General features: G+C 51.5%; 1 protein-coding gene and 1 pseudogene across 1 annotated transcript; one reads left to right on the top strand and one right to left on the bottom strand.

The window, feature by feature from the left end:
- Nucleotides 1-1,098: 1,098 nt before the first annotated feature.
- Nucleotides 1,099-21,042, bottom strand: NEU3 (neuraminidase 3). Its single transcript, XM_075546281.1, is given in 4 exon segments — nucleotides 1,099-5,719; nucleotides 5,721-6,782; nucleotides 12,581-12,789; nucleotides 20,887-21,042. Coding segments are annotated over 3 exon segments (1,452 nt in total). The 5' UTR covers nucleotides 12,785-12,789; nucleotides 20,887-21,042; the 3' UTR covers nucleotides 1,099-5,533.
- LOC142445917 (cyclin-dependent kinase 20 pseudogene) lies at nucleotides 14,359-16,713 on the top strand (annotated as a pseudogene).
- Nucleotides 21,043-21,475: the final 433 nt, after the last annotated feature.

Raw genomic sequence — 21,475 nt, 5'->3', positions numbered from 1 at the left:
GCCCAGGCCCAGGCCCAGGCAGTGTTTTGTTCTGTTGGGTGGAGGGTTGCTGGCACCTAACAACAGCTGGGGATGGAAAACCACCCTGAGCCCTAGCTGTAGTGTCCCCTCCCTTTCCACTTCAGGGGCCTCGGCAAAACCTGTGCTGGAGGCCAGGGCAACCGCCATGGCACAGGGAAAACAAGTGAATTTCTGACCCGGGAAGACCGGCGACCTGGCAGCAGTGTGTGCAGGTGGCAGGGGAAGGGCACCCGGTAACATAAACCCATTGCGAATGAGCCCATTCTGACTCAGTGGCTCTGGAGTGTTTCCCAGACTGTAAATCTTCACGAGCAGACAGCCTCATCTTTTTCCCGTGGAGTGACCTGGTGGCTAGCAGGCCAACACTTAGCAGGAAAGCCACAGGACTGTCAATTGATTAGAAATGAACCAAGTCAGACCCTTCAAAACACAAAATCGGGACTGTCACCAGTGGATTCTCACGGCGATCCTGACGAGAGTGAGCTCCCTCGGAGCAGCTGGTGGGGTGGAGCACAGAACTCACTTCACCTTCGGGGCTCCTGTAGGTCAGACCCCAGACCTACTTAATTTGATTCTGGGAACTGGGGGCCCAGTAACGTTTTATGTTGGTCAAGTATTCTGGTGATGCTTATGTCGAAGTCTGAGTCAGCCTGCTGACAGGGTGCACATGGTGGGTGTTATTAATACATAATCAGAAAATAATATAATCACATAATCATGGAGGCTGCTTTTGAACACCCACTCTATGCCGCGCACTTTTCACATTTTATCCAAGTACTAGGCATTTTAAATGCTTTGTCTCACTTAACATCCCAAACACCCCTCATTTCTACAGGTGAAGAAACTATAACTGAGACACTTGCTAAGTCACTTAACACATCTTCCAGGCTATACTTAAACCCTACAGGTTTAAAAGTTACAACTTCCAAATTGTGTAGTAAATAATGTAATAAGTCCATCGTATCAACTATTGTGTACCCCATTCCGGCAAAAGGATGTATGTTGTAATCCTTGGATTTGTTTTATTTACTACTCATGGTGTTTGGTGTGTTCAAAAGGGTCAGCTAGACTCAGCTTTTGATTAGTGTTTATGTTTAAGGCAGGTCAATCAATCAAATTTATGACTAGTGTCTACATAATCCAGGCATTCAGTGTTTTATTAGGGGGATTTTAATAAGTTGTAAACAAAAGACTTCGTAATGGTGCATATTTTTCTTCAGCCCTGAAGCCTCCGGCCATTAAGCAATGCAAACAGGACAAAATAAAGAGGAAACCTTAATGTGATCTCGGATCGCTGGCTAGCTTGGTGACGCTAACTACTGCACCACCATCTTGAAGGGGTCCGTCCCCAAGTTTCACGTATTCTCGCATCGCCCTGTGGGTCTCAGTGTCTTGCGATACATTAGCATTTGAAACTGCCTTCAACTGGCGAGTCGTTGTGAGAACGTAGACTAACCCAGTGGCAGAATGCGACATCTGGCCCAATTCAGCGCATCCCAGGGGAACCAACAGAAAGTCTGGTAAGACTCCTCAGCCAGGCAAAGCCATCCCCTCGCTTCGTTGAGGTGAACCTCTGTGGCTTCTCCAGCAACAACCTAGAACAGCCGCCAAGCGTCCCGAAACCAAAAGGAGATGGGCAGCGGCAGGCGCTGAAGCTGGAGTGGGCCGAGTTCAGATTCCGGCCACCCCGATTCCTCCACTAATCGCCATCGCGGCAATGCTGCCGCCTCACCAGCCCGGATAGCCCGGCCCTGCTTCTTCCAGCAGGTTGCCTGTTCCGAGGACATGTGAGCGTGCAAAGGGTGATACTAATACAGTTTCCCGAAAATAAGAGGCTCTATGGAAACCAGGCTACTGCTTCAAACTTGTTCCGGGAAACATGCTGTGTACAAACTGGATCTCAAAATCAGGGTGGTCACCATGTCCGTTTCCGTAACAGCAGCAGCAAAACCAGAAACCACGAGAGTCAAGTTCTTTATTCCACCTTCCTCGTTTCAGAATCACGGCAGCTTGGGCGATACAGAGCGCGCTCTTAACTTCAGAGAGCAAAGACCCGCTCAGCACACACTGAGCCCCCGCGACACGGAGTCATGCTTAGGGATAAAGCATTCGTGGATAAAGGACACGAGGCAGTGAAAGGAGAGCCTAGACCTCATCTTGGTTTGTGATGCTCGGAACCACAGCACAAAGCCGCCCAGGAAGCCCATGTCGGACCTGGAGGGCAGCACAGTGTAATACAGCGAGCACTCACTAGGCGCCTTCAGACTGCTGTGCAAACCCTGAAGGGACGCGCCCCTCCTCCCAACAGCCTCCTCAACTAGTACCAGAGGCGAAGGGGCTTGGACTCGCTCATTCGGCACAGCGTTACTGCGACTTCGTGTCCATGTTGGACAAAGCTGAGACTTAGACCCAGTCCTTACCTTCATGGAATTCGGAAAAGGATTTTTCAAAACGCACAGGCTTGTAAGTCATTGTGATTCGGGGCAAGAAGGGCAGAGAGGGGTCAGACAGCCTGGATCCTCAAGCAGCCCACACAGGGCTACAGGTAGAACGCAGAACAATACAGGGCGGCCTGTGGGGAGGACCCGAGTGGACTAGACTGCACACCCTGGCAGTCGAGGGGGGGATGGTCTGGCATCGATTGGACTAATTCAGGGGGAAACCCGCTTACTGGAAAAGAGCGAGCAGCCCAATCTGGGCCGAGTGTAGGTATCAAACCCTACTGCCCTGGGGAGGAGACTGTAGGTCCCTCAGGATACCATGTCACTACCGTCACCTCTACCAAAGCAGGCCAGCTGAAATGTGTCTACCCAATGACTACAGCTGCACACACACCCTGGGGACATCCGCGACCCAGGAGAAACAGTTTCAAATAAACCACCCAAATAACAAGGGTTTGAGTTGGCCCTTAGGAATTAGGGATTCGGGGAGTCTAAGTAGGACCAGCAGGGATAGGTGGCCTGGATAAACACCAGCTGCAGAGGCTCCTGCTCCCTGCATGTTCCTGTACCCCAATAAACGTGGGGATGCCAGGGGCCGGGGGTGTGGGGCGCCCCTGGAGCAGGGAACCGCAGCCTATGTAGTTATCTCGCCATCCCCAGGGAGCGAGGCCTCCAGCCAGCAGTGCCCTTTTCTTCACAGCGGCCGTCACCTACCTTACCTGTCCCGTCTCTCCCTAGCCGGGAGCCGGCAGAAGTGGGCTCAGAACGGACACCAGTATCGTAGGTTAGGTCCCAAAGCCCTGAAGGCCTTGAGGAATTGGCACAAGCTGGGTCGCAGTGCCCCCAGCAATCGTAGTTGCTCGCCTGGATCACGGTCCGGTTGGGGAGGACTTTCTCCGCAGGCCTCTCTTCGCAGGGTTCTGGGGCGCAGCCGCTTCACAGCGGTCCCAGTGGCTCCGTCTCCCCAGACCAGCCCTCACGCCTGCCACCTGCCTTCTCTCCCTGGAGGGGCTAGGATGCCTCTCGGTCGGTCTTTTTCTTGACCCTCTCTGGGGTCAACTCCAGCCCGCACACTAGACTTCCCTGCCCCTTCATCTTCCTCTTACCCTTCCTGAAATTGCCCGGAGACCTTCCGCTGTGAAGGCTTGTGCGAAGAGTCGTTAGGCAGCCCACCTGAGAGCAGAGGGGAGTCCTTTAGGGGTGAGGAGCTACCAGAGGAGACCAGGGCTAGACACCGAGTCCTCGCTGGCACGTGACTCAGCTTCCATGCGCCTCCACTCGAACAGTCCTAAGGCGCTCCTGATGTGGCCCTGCTCCTGATCCATCAGGCCTGCCTGGAGGAGGGAGCCACCTCCCTATCCTCTCTTTAGGGTACGCTGCTAAGTAAAGCTTGGCTGCCCGGGAAGGGAACTACCCTTACCCCTCTCACGCTCCCCAAGTCCCCCTGCGCGCCAGCAGCCCCATGCACTCCTGTCTCTGCCACGCCCTCAATGGCCAACTTGACAGAGGGCTTCCTTCCCTGGCCTGTCAGGGCTCACAAGAGGAAGTCAAGGTAATTTTATTCATGCTTTCACCCCACAACGTACTGAAAGCTTCGACACACCAGGCCACACGTAGACACCATTTCCAGGCTGTGGGAGGCAGGCATGACTGAAGCTGGCAATGACGATAAACAGGTACCTTGCACATTGCACAGGCATTCAGGAACTAGGGAGAGCAAAGCACAAAGGAGTGAGTGAGAGTTCCTTCCTAAGTGGGTCTGGGGTGATTGTTGTGGCAGAGTGTGACATGCTAAGGGCACTTTGTAAAGCCAGTCTCCTCCAAAGACGCCAGCACTATGCTGAGGAAGGTGTGGCCAAGCACAACCTTTCATCTGGGCGGGCCCGCCTTCCCCACACCCTCACCCCACCCTACCGGTGCAACTGTAACCCGGCTAGCCTCCTAGACTGCACTCCTCTAAGACTGGCTCTTTGCTTTCAACACCCAGTTTACAACCTTCTCTTCCTAAAACAGGGGAAAGGAGCACTCCTATGGAAGGAGGAAAAGCCGCGGGACAGATTTCTGTGCCAGTAGCAGACTGTGGGGAGATCATCTAAAGCAAGAAGACCCGGGCAGTAACGTCCAAGAGGCCCAGCATAGTCTAAGCTCAGGCTCAGACTGGTACAACCAAGAGGCATCCAGACTTCCCACACAATGATTCCCAATCAGAGCAACCTTCTAATGGCGAGGCTGAAGACCTGTTCCACAGGTTCAAGAGTGGCTGCAGTGGGACAACATTCTGAGAAAAACCAACTTGGGAGGAACTGCGCAGCGTGGGCAGGCCCTTGGGCAGGGAAGATGACTTCAGAGATACTGGAAATGCAACAAAGACAACGACAACGGGAGCTACCAGCGCCCCAACTGAGAGCCCTTTATCCGGAAACTCTTGGGACACCTATATGGTCGCTTTCTTCTAACCTCATCAACCGTGAGGCCCTGGAAGGCTGAGGGGGGTCTTGTCCGATGCTTTCCTCCGAGCCCTGTCCCCTTGCATCAGGAGTTACCCTCACAAAGGGACTCTGGTGCGTCTTCCAGGACCTAGTGCCATCAGATGCAGCCGGCTAGTGCTGAGCCCCTCCCTCCCTCCGAGGAAACTAGGCTTTCCGGGTGAGGAGGACTCAGCAGAGCTGCAAAGCTGGAGAAGGTAGGTGAGCCCGTGATCTGGCTGTTCCACCCAAGTCTTCCAGAGAGTGAGCCTGCAGCGTCTGGAGCATGATTAGAAGGGTGTGGGGCTCTTTGGGAGTGAAACCACCTCACACTTGGATGACGTCCTTGGATCTCCAGTTTGGCATCAGAGTCCAGTAGGCAGCCAGGACCTGCGACTGTGGAGCACCCAGGAGCCTGGCCTCTCCTAGGGGCAGGCGGAGGATCGAGCACAGGACCGAGTGTATCATTTTACAAAAGGAGACCTGAGGCCCGAGGGGTCAGGTGATGTGTCTAAGACGACAGGTGAGGACCATAGCACCGCTGCCCGACTCGCACAGCAGAATTCTTTCCGCTGCAGCAGCTCTGGCAAATTTTTCCTTTTGCTCTTAGGACATGGAGGGGTGGTGACCCTGTGCCAGGCCCTGTGTCCGGATAGAGGAGAATATTAAGCTTGTGGATTCTCTAGAGCCGCCAAAGCTTGGGGTTCCCTTGCCTGGATGCCATTGTCCCGGCTGTGGTTCCCGCCCTTCTATGGGATGATAGGATATAAGTCCATTAGTCTTGAACTGGCTCAGGGCTACTGCCAGGACTGGCCCCGGCCGCCCGCACCTGGCTCAGTAGCTCTCCGTCTGTGAACAGGCAGAAGGCAATCTGCTCACACTCCTGCGTGATTCCACACTCAAACAAGCAGCCAAACAAGCCCTCCTCCTCCACAACAGCCATGTCTGAGTAGCCGCAGGGCCCACAGTGTAAGATCCAGGGACGGGACCAGCAGGTGGCCTCCAGGGGGGCCTGGTTGAGGTAGATGCCTAGGTTGACCCTCCGTTTCTTACCCGTTGGGTGCGAGTACAAGAGCCAGGATTCTGAGCGGGCTCCAGCTTCCTGCTCCAGCCTCGGGGAGCTGTCTAGTGGAGGGCTCTGCTGGGCCACAGGTGCATCTTTGCCACTAGGGTTCTGGCACTTAAGGGGGATCCTGAAAGGCCGGAAACTCACCACACTGCCTTGGCAGCCATGTGGGGGTTCACAGAGCTGATGGCTCAGGGTTGACCTCTGGAAGCACTCACCATAGTTAGTGCTGAGGGCTTCCCCCCGGTGTCTGCTTGGGGTCCGAGCACTGCAATACAGCACAGGCGGACCAGCCTTGCCAGTTACTTCGGCCACCTCGCACTCCACTGTCACCATGGGCCTGATGAGGTTGCCATGGTGCCAAGTGGCACCCAGATCATCACTGAAGATCATCAGGGAATGAGGCTTGGTGTTACAGGGAAGCCTGAAGCAAAAGGACGGGCGAGAGATGTAGTAGGTGTACGCAGGGATGACCAGCCTTCCCGACTGCAGCTGGATGCCATGGCCTGGGCCCACGGCAAAAGTGGCCCAGTGCTTCACCTCTGCGCCAATGACCTCCTCAGTCAGGTCCCTCACCTCGCTCCAGGAGAACCCATCATCCTTACTGCACACGAAGCAGAGGCGGGCAGCATTCCTGCCCGACACAATCTGGTGCCGCTCAGTGATGTGGTCCCGCACGCAGATGAAGAACAAGAACACCCGGCCGCTCTTCCGCTCCCACACGGGGCAAGGGTTCATGGTCCGGTGCCCAGGTAGCGTGGCTTCCATCAGTGGCGTCTGGGGCCCCCACTGAGCGAGAAAGAGAGAGGGAGAGTGTGATAGAGCAAGGGAGAGGAATATGTAGACGAACATGAGACTCGTGGAAAAGCATTCATACTTGTGAGATGAGGAAGAAGACTGAGCGCTACAAAGCCTATTGGCTGGGTGCTCAGCAAATTCTCAAATGCGAGACGATGCCTCGGGAAGCTGGCTAGAGGCAGTGCTAGACAGTGCACATGGTGCCCCCTGTCTGGAAGGCACTTCCTCACCTCGTCTGGATGCCCATTTCACCCTCCAAGTCCAAAGTCACACTCCGTGCCCTCTCCTCCCGAAGGCCACCGCGCTTCCCCCTCGTGTGTACACGCATTCAGCACGCATCTTCTTCCACTGGGCATTTTTAATGCGACTGTTCCTGCCAAGACTGTCAGCCTTTTGGGGAGAGAGCCTAAATCTTACGAACTTCATGTCCCCCGTGCCTGGCCCCAGAGAGAAGCTAAGGAAGAGCCTGCAGAAAGAAAAGAATGAACACAGACGAAGAGCACAGCAAAGGCAGGCAGGCAAACACAAGGCAGTTCCTAACAGCGTCGGTCATGCGCGGCTCCGAGGCAGAGTCCGAGGGGCCGGCTTCATCCCGGCTGGTGGTCAGTCTTCCTCTCCCTCAAGCTCCTCCTCTGGGGAAGGAGACAGGAGCAGCATCCTTGCTGAGGGGCTGTTGTGGGGGTCAATGAGGTCCGGTCCGATTTGGCCGACCACAAACGTGCTTGCCCGAGCCAGCCTCCAGAACAAGGAGAGCTGCCACACACGCCCCAGCCGTGATCGCTACAGACCCAAGCTGTCACCTCTCTCCCAAGGAGGGACCAGGGCATTTTCAACCCACTAACCTGTTAACAGCTAAGTGCCTAATCACTATGCCACCAACGCTAGTCATCTGTAGAGATATATGTAAGCCAGTAGAGATCACTAAGAAAATTCTAGAGACACATTAAAGATGGACAAAGGACAACTAGAAAGAGAAAAAAGCAAATGCAAACATGCTCAACATCACAAGTAAAAGGGAACTGCAAACTAAAATCGAATCCTCAAGCACTCCTCATCTACCAAAGTGGTGAGGGCAAGGTTGGACAGCATGCTGTTGGTGGAGAAGTAGGCAGTTCCCCAGGGGCCTGGAGCACACAACGGGTCAGCGCTCCTCTCCCTGCCATCGAGTGGTGCCAACCATCGCGACAGGACAGGACAGGACAGGGAACAACTGTCCCTGCGAGTTTCCGAGACTTAAGCTGTTTATGGGAGTAGAAAGCCCCGTCTTTCTCCCACAGAGCAGCGGGTGGTTTTGAACTACTGACCTTGTGGATCATAGCCCAACACATAACCACTAGGATCACAATTAGAAGTCTACTTCTCCTTAACCAGCATCATCAAGTCTGGGAAAGTATCCTAAGCTATAGCTGCTCACCTACTTAGTAATCCGTACAAGATCATTCACTACAGCACTGCTTGAAACTGCAAAATGTTAGGAACTATCCTCAAAGTCATTGACGGGGCCAGTTCACCACAGTGAACACATATAAAACATGCCGCAGAAAAAGAAAGAGCCTTATTTAATCTTTTGTTTTCTTTTTGTTTTGTCTCTGTTACTGTTGCTTTGCTTACTAATATAAGATAGGCCTGGGAAGCAAGCCTGAGGAGAAAGCAACAGGACCAATGGTTCTGGAGACACCTGGGGGTAGGACGAGTGAGCGGTGAGCAAACAAGACCATAGACAGGGAACAACTAGGGAATTAGAAGCAACAACAAGGAGGATGTAGAGATCGTGGGGGTGCTGGAGCAACAGTAATTTAGCTAAGAGGAATTACTGAGAGGCAGAAGGGTGAGTGTGATGGTGGGGCAGGAAGAAGGTAAAAGAAAACAGTGGAAAGATCTAGGAAGCAAAGCTATGGATAGAGGTGTACACATAGGGTGTACTTATGTAAATATAATTAATTAATAAAAATAGAGGTATTAGCATAGGTACATATTTATATGGCAATATATTGAGGAAGTGGATGGACTTTGAGTCTCTGCTCAAACCCTCCCTCAATGCAAGAACACTTGTTCTAACAACCTGGCATTCTGTGATGCTCACCCTCCCAACACGATCACTGAAGACAAAATGGGTACACAAGCAAATGTGGTAAAGAAAGATGATGGTGCCCGGCTATCAAAAGATATAGTGTATGGGATCTTAAAGGTTTAAAATTAAACAAGCAGCCATCTAGCAGAGAAACGACAAGGCCACATGGAAGAAGCACACCAGCCTGTGCAATCATGAGGTGTTGACAGAATTAGATAACTGTTGACAGAATTAGGTAACGGCCACCAGAAGACCAAGAACAAACAAAATATTGTTGAGAACGAGGAGGGTCTAAGCAGAAACCCTAAACCCATCTGTAGACAATAGGACATCCCCTCACAGAAAGGTCACAAGAAAGGTGTCCACCAGGGTGCAATATAGCAACAATGAGACACACAATATTCCTCTGGTTCTTTGAGCTTCCTCATCCCTCCCCACCACTATCAAGACCCCAGTCCTTTCAGTTCTGGTTAGACTGGAGCATCTACACTGGTACAGATAAGAGCCCACAACACATGAAATCCAGGTCAAATTACCCCTCAGGAACAGAAACAGGAGTAGCGATATCAGGAGAGTAGGAGGAAGGTGGGGGAAGAGAGGAGGAAAGGGGATCGCAATGATCAATGCATAATCCACCCCACCCCCAAAGGGGTGAACAACAGAAATGTGGGTGAAGGGAGACAGTGGTTGGTGTAAGATATGAAAACAATAATAATTTATAACTTATCTGGGTCACAAGGGTGCAGGGGGGAGGGAAAAAAAGAGCTCAAATAGAAAGTAAATAGAAAAAACAGGGCTCAGATAGAAAGTAAATGTTTAGAAACTGATGGCAACATTTGTACAAATATGCTTGATACAACTGATGTATATATTATGAGCCCCCAAAAAATGATTTAAAAAGAAAAAGGCAGGCCTCGGTATACTGATCTGGAAAGATCACCACATTATCTTGTTAATGAGCAAAGCAAAGTCTATCAAGTAGACTGCTTGTTTCCCCTTGTTTGCATCAGAAAAATAGAGGGCAGAGACTTTCAGTTAGGACCAACTAGATTTGGACCAGCTCTTGCCCTGAGAACTAGAGAAAGAGCAGCATCAGAGCGAACACAGTAATGAAGAGTGCCAGGCCAAGAAGGGAGAGCAGGCCACTCAGAGAGGCCAGTCTGGGTCAGGCGCTTCTTTCCCTTGGGGGTCTCTGTGTGCTGGGCCCCACAGCTCCCCGAGGCTGCCTGGCCACCCATGTGGAGCAGAGGTTCTGGCACATAGGGTTTTCACTGGCTGACGATTGCAAGGAGGCCGCCAGGCTTTTCTTCCTGGTCCCTGTTAGTCTGGAGGCACCAGTGCAAGAAGCAAGGCTTCGCTGGCAGAGGGGTGGCAGCTGCGCACGGAGTGGATTGGTGGGAAACCCAACGGGGCTCCGCTCCGGCATGGGAAGAGAGGATTCTGCCCCTGAAGCACGACACGACGTCCCGAGAGGATCTTCACTAATGATGAAACCGGCGGCGGAGACTGGCCCTTACGACGACTCGAGAAAACCGGCTGGCATCCCTTCTGAAGTCAGATAGCAATGTACCCTGTGATCCACCTATTCCATGCCCACATGTACACAGACCCCACAAATGCATGTGTCTGGAATCAAGAAAGGCAAAGAATACTCCTAACGGCATTACTCATAATCCTCGGAGCTAATGCAGATGCCCACCCACAGCAGGATGGTCGATGAAAAAGAGCCCATTACAGTGCACAAGACCCGCAGGAGCTTGATACTAAACAAACGAACCTACAGCCAAAATAAAATACACAGATTAAAAGCAAGCAAAAATAAACTTGTGTGATTTGGTCAGAAGGAATCATTATCTTCAGGGAGGGGAAAGGCTTCTGAGATTCAGAAACTCGCCACTCCTCACTTATCGACTACCTAGCAGTCTTAGTACCTAGTACAACGCTAACCACACACCTACCCGACTCTTCTGCCCACTGATAGCATCCGCCTGGAAGATCTCCCTCATGACTGGCCACATATGGAAAAGAACTAATGTGGAGTTCTGAGTCTATTGCTTATGATATTATATGTGGCAGATGATGTAACCAAAGCCACTGTTGTCCAGTCCGTCTGTCAAGCCACCTGATGGGACAGTAGAGCTTCCCCATAGAGCAGCAGTTCTCAACCTGTGGGTCGTGACCCTTTCACCGGGGTCGCCTGATTTCTAACAGTAGCAAAATGACAGTGATGAAGTAGCAACGAAAACAATTTTATGGTTGGGGGGTCACCACCACATGAGGAACTGCATGGAATTATTGCGATATTAGGAAGGTTGAGACCCACTGGCGAAGAATTTCCAAGGCTGTGTGATCTTTACTGCTGCATCACTCTCTGGCCGAGCAGCTGCTGGGTTCAAACCAGCAGCCTTGCACTCTCTGCTGCCCCTCAGGGATCTTCAGCCAAGGTCATGTGCTCTTAACCCCTGGGCTGTTTGTACCGACTGATGGAATACAGGATATTTCTCTATTGGAAAAGAAATTGGACTAGATGATTTCTCTCACACCAAGTTTTGACACTTAAGTAAATGCGAGAAGGTAAGTGAATGCAGAAAAGACACAAGGAGCTAACGTGGGCAAGCCTGTGAATGCGTGTGACTACTGAGCATGAGTTTAGGCAGTATGTGTGGACTGGCGCAAACCGTGTAACGGTCCAACTGTCTGTGGTAGGAAATAGGGCAACATGACCACAGGCAACGTCTGTCCTGGAGGAACTAGGCGGTCAGAGTCTCTACAGCAAGGAAGTGTGAGCCAGGGTGTCGTTAAAACGCAAGGACAGGGGACGCTGGCAAGGCCCACCTTCAGCAGAATAGCATTTGGACCGTGACAGCAGAAGAAGGCATTAGCTATGGACATGCAGCTGTAATGGAGAGCTTTCTTACATCTGTAGGGAAAAGAGCAAGGCAGGTTAGGGAGATCAAAGCACCTACATAAAACCACTTATCCAGCAGGCCAACGTTTGCAAGAGACTCATCATTCCACTGTCCCATCTTGCTCTCACTACAACTCTGGGCGATAAAGGGGAACAGCAATAAGAGATGTGGGGTCTGTGATGCCCCTACAGCTCACAGGGCCCCACACCACTCCCTCATTGAAAGTGCAACAACAAATGTGCTACTAAAGGCAAGGCCTCGGGTCCCAGTCCTGTCACCTAGTAGGTATGTGCCCAAGGGGAGCCGCTTTCTGACTCTCTGCGCCCGTTTCCTCTCGTACAGTGGGGATACGGCCTGCCTCACAGAAAGCATTTCCCTGCAGCGGCAAGATTGCTATTCTTGAATCCTCTGTCCCCATCTCCTAGTAGCAATTTTAAACAACATGAGCCGCATCAGCAAAACTGTACCGACAATGCTTACCTCCCCGGGGGGTTTGGGAGGATTTGAGAAGATAAGGAATGAACAGAGCACCTATTAGTTGGCTCTAAACCTGAACCATGGAGGCTTCCAGCCTCAGCTGCCCATGTGTCACAGGTGACGGGCTCATAGACCCTCTGTCACAGAGTGGCTGGGAGGGTCCAATGAGGTAACGTGTACACAGCGCCTTAGCTCTGCCCCTGACGCACAATCACCCCTCAGTAAATGGGAGCCATTGTTTCAACAGGGTATTTTTCATTTTTTGTTTCCCCTGCACCCCCTCCTCCCCGGCACTGATGGGCAACGGCCCGGACAGCGGGGTGAAGAGTCACCTGTACTGAGCGGCCAGTCCTCGACCCCCTCCGCAGCACCAGGTGGAGCGCGTCCTCATCCCTGGCGGTGCAGCGTTTCTCTGCAAAGGCCAGGAAAGTGCGGGCGGGGGGCACGTAGAGCAGGGCTGGGATCCTGTAGGTGACCCCGTTCTCTTCCTGCTGGAACAGAGGGCGGCTGAGGGAGCACGGTGGCACGTCGTCCATGGCCTCTGCAAGGACAGGAGGCAGCTAAGTATGTGTCCACACCCGACGCCAGGTGGCACACAAGTCCTGTTCCATCACCTCACCTCTGCAAATCGCACCAGCGGCACAGAGCATTCAAATGGCTGCTTTATCCAACCAGGAGGGCATTTAGAGACCAGTCTCCTGCTTCTGCAGGAGCTCTGGAAGCCTGTGTCACCCCCGAGGGTTGGCACTGGGTCCTGTCAAGCCCTCCAGGCATATTACCAGCCTGGAGTGGTTCTTTAAATCATTTTATTGGGGCTCTTACAGCTCTTATAACAATGCATACATCCACTGTATCAAGCACATTTGTACATATGTTGCCATCATCATTTTCAAAGCATTTTCTTTCTACTTGAGCCGTTGGTATCAGCTCCCTTTTTCTCCCCTTCCTCCCCCACCCTTGTGTACCCGATAATTATAAATTGTTATTGTAGTCATATCTTACACCATCCGCTGTTTCCTTTCACCCATGTTTCTGTTGCTTGTCCCCACCCCCGGAGGGGGGCGTTAATAAGCCAATCATTTCGATCGGTTCTCCCTTTCTCCCCCTTCTCCCCTCACATTCCCCCTACCCTCATGGTATTGCTACTCCCATTACTGTTCCTGAGGGCTGATCTGTCCTGGATTCCGAGTGTCGAAAATTCTTATCTGAACCAGTGTACATTCTCTGGTCTCGGCAGACTTTTAAGGTAGAACAAGAATCATGATAGGGAGGGGTGGTGGTGGTAATGCATTAAAGAACTGGAGGAATGTTCTGTTTTGTCGGTGCTATGCTGCACCCTGGCTGACTCGTTCCTTCCTGTGACCCTTCTGTGAGGGGCTGTCCAACTGTCCACAGATGGGCTTTGGGTCTCCACTGGGGTGGCTCTTAACATCAGATTCTTGGTTTGGGGTTTCTAGACCATTCAGGACACAGAAATATGACACGAGTCCATAGAGGGAATGCCTGTGGCTAGGAATTCACAGGGGAAAGTGTTTTCCTTTGAGGTAGTTAGTTTATTGTGCCAACCTGGCTGATAAACACATGTAGGGTTAATTGATAAATGGCTCAGTGATCCTGGCCTTCCTAGTTCCCAGGTCTCTTGCTTTCTGGTGGTCAGACCAGGGTGCAGCTGCCTGAGCCAGTTCCCTGCTTCAGCTGGCAAGGCTCATTTCCTACAAGACATCCCCAAGTAGAAGCCGCATGGACCTACCCCAATGCAGCCCTGGGTGCTGGAGCAGCCGTGTGGAGACCCCTGCCAGTGCTGAGATGCTTACACATTCACTGACTCGGCTTTCCTCCCACAGTCGGCATCATAGTGTATGTTTTGTGCGATGGAGAAAGACTTTGTGAATTGTTGTTGGACATATGGGTTAATGTTGGACTTGTGGGCTTGGGCAGCACTGGCTTGGGGTGTTTTCTTGATGTGCACTTACCCTTTATCTAAAACTGTCTCTTATACATGAGTTTCTGTGGATTTGTTTGTACCCAGACTAACACACCCCTCTACTAGAAACTAGGCTGAGGCAAGCTTCCCTGTCCGAGGGTATAGGCTTTCAAGGGATCAAGGTTCATGCAGAACCTGTTCCAGCTGCAGTGCAAGCTGAGGGTGCTCAGGGCCCAGATGCTGTGACAGCAGGCCTGTTCATGCCCAGCTTCTAGGTCACAGAGCCCAGCAGACGCTCAGATCACAGGGATGACTCTTCTGGTTTTCAGCCTGCTCTTGGTTCTTAAGCCCCAAAAGATTTCTCTTACTTTCTTACAAATTCAGCTATGAAGACTTTTGTTTTACTGAATTCATTATTTTACAGGTGAGTTAGCCTGCACTCCTGTTGAAGATGTATCTTTTTAGGTACTTTTTAAAAAAAAGAAAATCACTTCTCAGAGTCCCCAAAAGGGAATCAATAACAATGACAGACAGACCCGGGTTTGGAATTCTTTTGACCTCCCCAAACCATCTGCCCTCCAAGTCCTATGTTACATGGAATCTGAGAAAGCCATCGGGCTGTAAAAACTAGGCGTGCAAGGCCTTATTCATTCATTCAATACATGTGTCTTGAGAACTCAGTGCTCAGGAGACAGAAAAGGAACAGAAGTCCCTGCTCTCAGAAACCCACCCTAGTGAGGGAGACGGACACACACACACTTATGACAGCTCTGGAGTCCTGAGTGCTGCTTTCACGGTGAGCACAAGAACACACAGGAACTCAAAGCAACAGGGCCCTTTCTGAGAAGAAGGTCATAACGAAGGCAAGTCAGCTCTGTCTCCTTTACTTCCACCCTCTGCCTGGGTTGCTCTTCTGCTGCAGAACACACAGCTCGCTCCCTCACCGCGGTCAGCTCTGTTCAAGCATCTCATCAGTGAGGCGTTCCTGGCCCACTCTCCTCCCTTCCCTTGCTGCAGTCTCCACACAATGTCAAGTATCCTAAGGCTTGTTTCACACACTAGGGAGTGTTCAAGCCCCACCAATGGCAGGCATACATCTATTTTATTCTGGCTACAATCCTAGAGCCATGACTGGTACAAGATAAAGCCCACTGGTTGCTAGGCAATTGGACCGACTCTGACACTGGAAGGGGTCCTAGTGGGTTTGCACTGGCAGAGCTGGGTGGCATTTTGAGGTTCCTAGTTCACCAAGCACCCTGAGGGGCCCCAACTATGCCTTTGGGTTGTGTGAGACGAGGGTCTGGGGTCTGGCTGAAGTGGGGTGCTTGAGAAGGTGAAGCAAAGAAGAATCCAGGAGAAAAAGACAGTTATGAACTAAAAGACAGAGGCAGAGAAAGGGAGAGAAGCCTGGGCCTTCATTCGTAGGCGTGAAGGAAGGATGCCCGCCTCTGGAGTGGGGCGGCGTGGAAGGGTCAGGCCGCTCCACAGCAGAAAGGGCTCCTGGTTCTCACTGGGTGAACTTCTCTTTCGATCAGTGCTGCCCGGTCCCCACTGGGCCAATAATGCATCTTGGGTCGTATAGGAAAGAGTACCCATGGCATTGTCTTCAAGGCCAAACACTTGGAGACTGGGGAGATAGTTGCCCTCCAGAAGGTAGTCCCGAGGTATCTGGAGGATGGCATCCCCAACCAGGCCCTGTGGGAAATCAAGGTTCTTCAGGAGTTTGAAGACAATCAGCATGTGGTGCAGCTGAAGGCCATGTTTGAGTTCATGCTGTCTGATCTGGCTAAGATGGTACACCATACCCAGAGGCCACCGGCTCAAGCCCAGGTCAAGAGCTATCTGCAGATGCTGCTCAAGAGTGTCGCCTTCTGCCATGCCAACAACATTGTGCATAGGGACTTGAAACCAGCCAACCTGCCTATCAGGACCTCAGGCCAGCTCAAGATAACAGACTTTGGTTTGGCACAGGTCTTCTCCCCCAGATGGCGGCCACCTCTATACCTACCAGGTGGCCACCAGATGGTACCGGACCCCTGAACTCCTGTATGGTGCACACCAGTATGACCAAGGTATTGACCTGCGGGCCATGGGCTGCGTCATGGGAGAACTGTTGAATGGGTCTCCTCTGTTCCCTGGGGGAAATGACATAGAACAGCTCTGCTGTGTGCTTTGTATTGTGGGCACTCCGAGCCCTCAAGTCTGATCAGAGATCACTGAGCTGCCCGACTACAACAAAATCTCCTTTAAGGAGCAGTCAGCTGAGCCCCTGGAAGAGGTGCTGCCGGATGCCTCTCCTCAAGCCTTCGACCTGCTGGGTCAGTTCCCTCCTCAACAACATATCATGGCTTCCCAGGCTCTTCTGCACCAGTACTTCTTCACATCTCCCTTGCCGGCCCACCCCTCGGAGCTGCCAATTCCCCAGTACCCAGAAAGCCTTGCCCCCAAGGCACCTCCAGGACACCCCATGTCTGTGACTTCCACGTGGACTGGTCTCTTGAGGAGTCGTTGAACCCAGACCTGATTCAGCCTTTATCTTAGAAGGGTGAGACCCTAACATCTCCTACCTGACCTCCCGAGCTGTCCAGTTCTCATGTTCCACTACTTACACCCTCATTTCACCTTGCAAGCCCTCCTGGCACCACCTGGGCCCCTCCATACCTTGCCTGCGCCAACCAGGGTCCTTTCCAGACAGTTAGGGCATGCTACCCTAGCAGAAGAGGAGACTCGTGGCTGGTGCTCAACTGTCTGTGTGCCACCAATGGAAAGAGCCCCTCCCAGGGACCAGTGGGCATCCAAACACCAACATTGGCTCTGGGTTCAAGGTGGTGATGTCTTCTTAAAGCACAGAGTCATTCTTATGGGGCACCCATGGGTGAAGTGCAAAGTGTAAAATGTTCTCAGAAAAATGTTCTCAGGTTGGAAACTCAGGTAGGAAGAAAGAGTTTGTTTCTTTTTGTTTTCAGAGGTAAAGCATATGAAAACTTAAAGAAAAAAAAAGATAAAGCCCACTACTGTTGAATTGATTAGGAGTCTTTGTGGCGTAGTAGTTACACATTGGGTTACTAACTGCAAGGTCAGCAGTTCGAAAGCACCAGCCACTCCACTGGGGGAAAGATGAGGCTTTCTACTTCTACAAAGAGTGACAGTCTTAGACACCCAAAGGGTATTTCTACCCTGTCCTCTAAGTGGCTGAGTCAGAACCGACTCAATGGAACTGAGGCTTCTTTTGGGTTTGTTTGTTTTTTTGAGTTGGTACCACCTTATAACAGAGTAGAACATTCCCATAGGGTTTGCAAGGCTATAAATCATTATAGAAATACATTTCCATGCCCACATGGAAGAAGCACACCGGCCTGTGTGACCATGAGGTGTCAAAGGGATCAGGTAGCAGGCATCAAAAAACAAAAAATCTTATCATTGTGAATGAGGGGGAGTACAGACCAAAGCCCATCTGTAGGCAACTGGGCATCCCCTTATGGAAGGGTCATGGGGAGGAGACAAGCCAGTCAGGGTGCAGTATAGCAACGATGAAACACAACTTTCCTCTAGTTCCTAAATGCTTCCTCCCCTTCCCCCCCCCCACCCGCCCCACTATCATGATCCCAATCCTACCTTACAAATCCAGCTAGACCAGAGGATGTACACTGGTACAGATAGGAACTGGAAACACAGGGAATTCAGGACAGATGAACCCCTTAAGACTAGTGCTGAGAGTGGTGACACTGGGAGGGTGGAGGGAAGAGGGGTTAGAAAGGGGGAACAGATTACAAAGATCTACATACAACCTCCTCCCTGGGATAAGACAACCGAAAAGTGGGTGAAGGGAGACATTGGACAGTGTAAGACATGACAAAATAATAATAATTTATAAATTATCAAGGGTCAATTGGGGGGTGTGTGTGAAATGAGGATCTGATACCAAGGGCTCAAGTAAAAAGCAAATGTTTTGAGAATGATGATGGCAACAAATGTACAAATGTGCTTCATACTATGGATGTATGTATGTATTGTGATAAGGATTGTATGAGCCCCCAATAAAATGATTTTTTTAATTTAAAAAAAAGTAAAAGAAAGAAATGCATTTGCCACATTGCTCTCCTAAGGAGCAGCTGGTGAGTCCAAGCGACTGACCTTTTGGTTAGCAGTTGACACTCTATTGTGACCATCAGGGATTCTTGGTACATCAGAAGCCCTTGATAAGTATTTGTTGAATGAAAGAAAAAGCTGTATTTTATAGACTGAAGATTGGGTTAGTCAGGGGCACGATGAGCTGTGGGGACTGCATAGAGTTCAGTAAGACTTCGGTGACGCAGCACGCAGGAGCTGTAAGCACAGGGCTGGCAGGCTCGGCAGAGTCACGTTAGGAGACTTTGATGTCCTATGAAGTAAGGTCATTTGCCCCTTAAAGGGTTCTGAGGCGAGAATGGCATGATCAAGTATACATTTAGACTGAACTCTCGGGCAGTGTGGGCAAAACCAAAACACCCAAACTCCCTGCCAGCAAGTCGATGCCAACTCATAGTGACCCTAAAAAAATTAATTCACAACAGCCTATGTACTGTGTATACTCGTGTATAAGCCAAATTTTTCAGCACATCTTTATGCAGTTTTTGTGGTAAAATTAGGTACCTCAGCTGACATATGGGTCAGCTTATACTCGAGTACATACGTTATGCCCCTCCCTTAAAAGAGAGCCCCTGGCTCACTCTCACGGGGGTGGTGGATTATGTGGCCTCCTTGCGCCACGGCTGAGCCTGTGCCCACAGTTCAGGCTATCCTGCAGGGCGGATCAGGTTTGCTTCTAAGTAAAGATCTGTCCCCAAGCCAACACAGGCTTGGCCACATTATTTAGCTGCTTGATGTTCAAGGAGTCTCCTCCACACAATTCAATGACGTGGTTGAGAACAAAATTAGAACGTGGCTTTTATAAAACCTGAGCTACACAGAGTATGACAACTTGTTCTTTTCGATCAGATTTTTTATAAAGGGTCGGGGCTCTTCCCATCAGATTATCAGAGAATAGTGCTGTTTTATCTCTTGATCCTCTAAGCAAGCATGATAGGGTTTACAGCTGCCCTTCTCAAAAGCATTCAAGTTCCTCTTTACCCCTCAGACAGGAGACCGATGAGGCCTTTTACGCCCATAAAGGTCTAGTCTCAGAAACCCACAGGGCACTTCAACTCTGTCCTGTCCCGTCAGTGTGAATTGCAACTGACTCCATGACAGGGAGTTGTTTTGTTGTTGTTTTTCTATTTTGTTTTGTTTTCCACCCCTGGGGGAGATTACACTTTTCTAAGTGAACACTTCAATTAGGAGCTAATACCAGCAAACAGTATTCATCAACAGCCAACACATGGTTAATATCTAAAGAGGAATTCTCTGGCTGGTAAGAATGGAACGAAGAATGGGCAAGGAGTGAGCAAGAAAAACTAGGAAAAGACAAAGACAGGAAGTGGGGAGAGGACCAATGAGGAAGCGTAACTTGTCATAGGGTGCTGACTAAAGTCCTAGGTCCACTTCTTAGTAGGGGACAGGCCGTCACGAGTCATTTCATCTCCCTACGTTTGGATTTCTCACTTCTAATGTGTGGCCAAGAACACCTACCTCAACGGGTAAGTAGGTATGAAGAGCCACTGGAAAGTGCTTTATAAACTTTGAAACAATATAAACTCGCCGTGCCCCTGTAGGACAGGGTACAAGTGCCCCTGCGAGTTCCTGAGACTGTAACTCTTCCCGGAACAGAGAGCCTCGTCTGCTTCCACTAGAACACTTAGTTAAACAGCACTGTTGTTGACCTGATCATGCGGAAACGCAAATGGTTACTTCAGGGAACTATTTCATAGAAATCATCTCCTGGGGCCTGGGGGTCTAGAAGAATCAGCCAGCTGTCCGTTTGGGAGCTGTCCCTATTAGTAAAGAATTCAAGTGTCACACGGCTGCCCCATCTTGCCTGCTCTCTTGACTTTGACAAGTAAAGGCCAGTTATTTTGTCTCTAAACTTTAGTTTCTTGCATTGCAATATGGAGGAAACACCAGGTGACAACAACACTGTAATTCAAGAGCGGCCAGCTGACCCAGCACAGCAGGCAATCACCACTGAACGGGGGAGACAGCATTCCTGTCTTCCGTAACCAGTATTAAACCAATACCTTCCACGGGCCAGGGCTTTGCAAAATACTAAAGGCACAGCCTCACCTCTGGGGGCTCGGTGTATACCACACACCCATGCTTGCGTTTACAGGGTTTTTGGAGAGCCAAACGCCCCTCTGTGTACCCAGGGGAAACCTCTGGCAAACAGAGGGCGGGAATGGGCAGTGCACGAAGTCAGTAGCCAATCCTGGGTCCCGGTGCAGGGTCCAGCGTCCCAGTGCAGGGCTCTTTCCGCTGTCCACGGACACTGTCTAGCTGGAGGGGTCTTCCCAGAGCACTCCTGCTGTTGTCCACGGGCCCCTGTCTAAGAAGGACTTCCCCGGTCCCTTCCCCCTTGTTTCTAAAATGCTCACCCTGAGGTTACGGCTGGCTTCCAGGGAGAAAATAAAAATAGAACTGCCCCCAAAACTCGGGCTCTCTTTAAGATCCTAGCAGACCGGGTGGTTCTGACTCAACATTCCCCGGCCTACGCCCGGATCCCCTAAGCCCAGATGCAGCGGCTGAACCTGTGCCCCCAGCAGCAAGGGCCCATTTCTTAACCATCTCCCATCCCCCGCTCACCTGCGCGGGACCCGGCTCCTGGGTATCTCTCGGAGCAGCGCTGCACCGAAGCCCCGGGAAAGGGCTGGCGCCCAGGCAGAGCGACAGCGGCGGGCGAGCCGAGGCGGAGGACGCGCGTGCCGGCGGCCGCGAGCACAGGACCGCCGGACCCTCCAGAGCCGGGAGCAGGCGCGGGAGGCCCGGCCTGGGCGTGGCTTGCAGGCTGCGGGCCCCGGCCGTTTGGATCGGCGGTTGGTCGGAAGGGAGTCGGCCCCGCCCCCTGGACCGGGCTTCCCGAGGCCCCGCCCATCGCCGAGCAGTCGGCCCGCCCCTTTCCACCCGGGTCCCAGCCGTAGCCTAGGACCTGCCTCTGCCTCTGCCCACGCCCGCACACGTCTATCGGTTCTTGCTCTGTGGACGGGTATCGCAGCCTCAGATTTCCCGGGATAGCATCACAGTCAAGCAGAGGTTCCAGGCTGGGGGTGGGGATGGGAGTAACTCCAGGTTTCCTTGCCAAAAATAAATAATAATAATTAAAATGTATTGATGAACTTGGGGCTTTAAAGAGCTATTTGAAGCCCTCGGCATGTTTATTATTTATGTATACGTG

This window comes from Tenrec ecaudatus, chromosome 4 (genome assembly GCF_050624435.1).
Source record: "Tenrec ecaudatus isolate mTenEca1 chromosome 4, mTenEca1.hap1, whole genome shotgun sequence".
Taxonomy (NCBI): Eukaryota; Metazoa; Chordata; class Mammalia; order Afrosoricida; family Tenrecidae; genus Tenrec; species Tenrec ecaudatus.
This window is presented reverse-complemented; position numbering and strand designations above follow the sequence as displayed.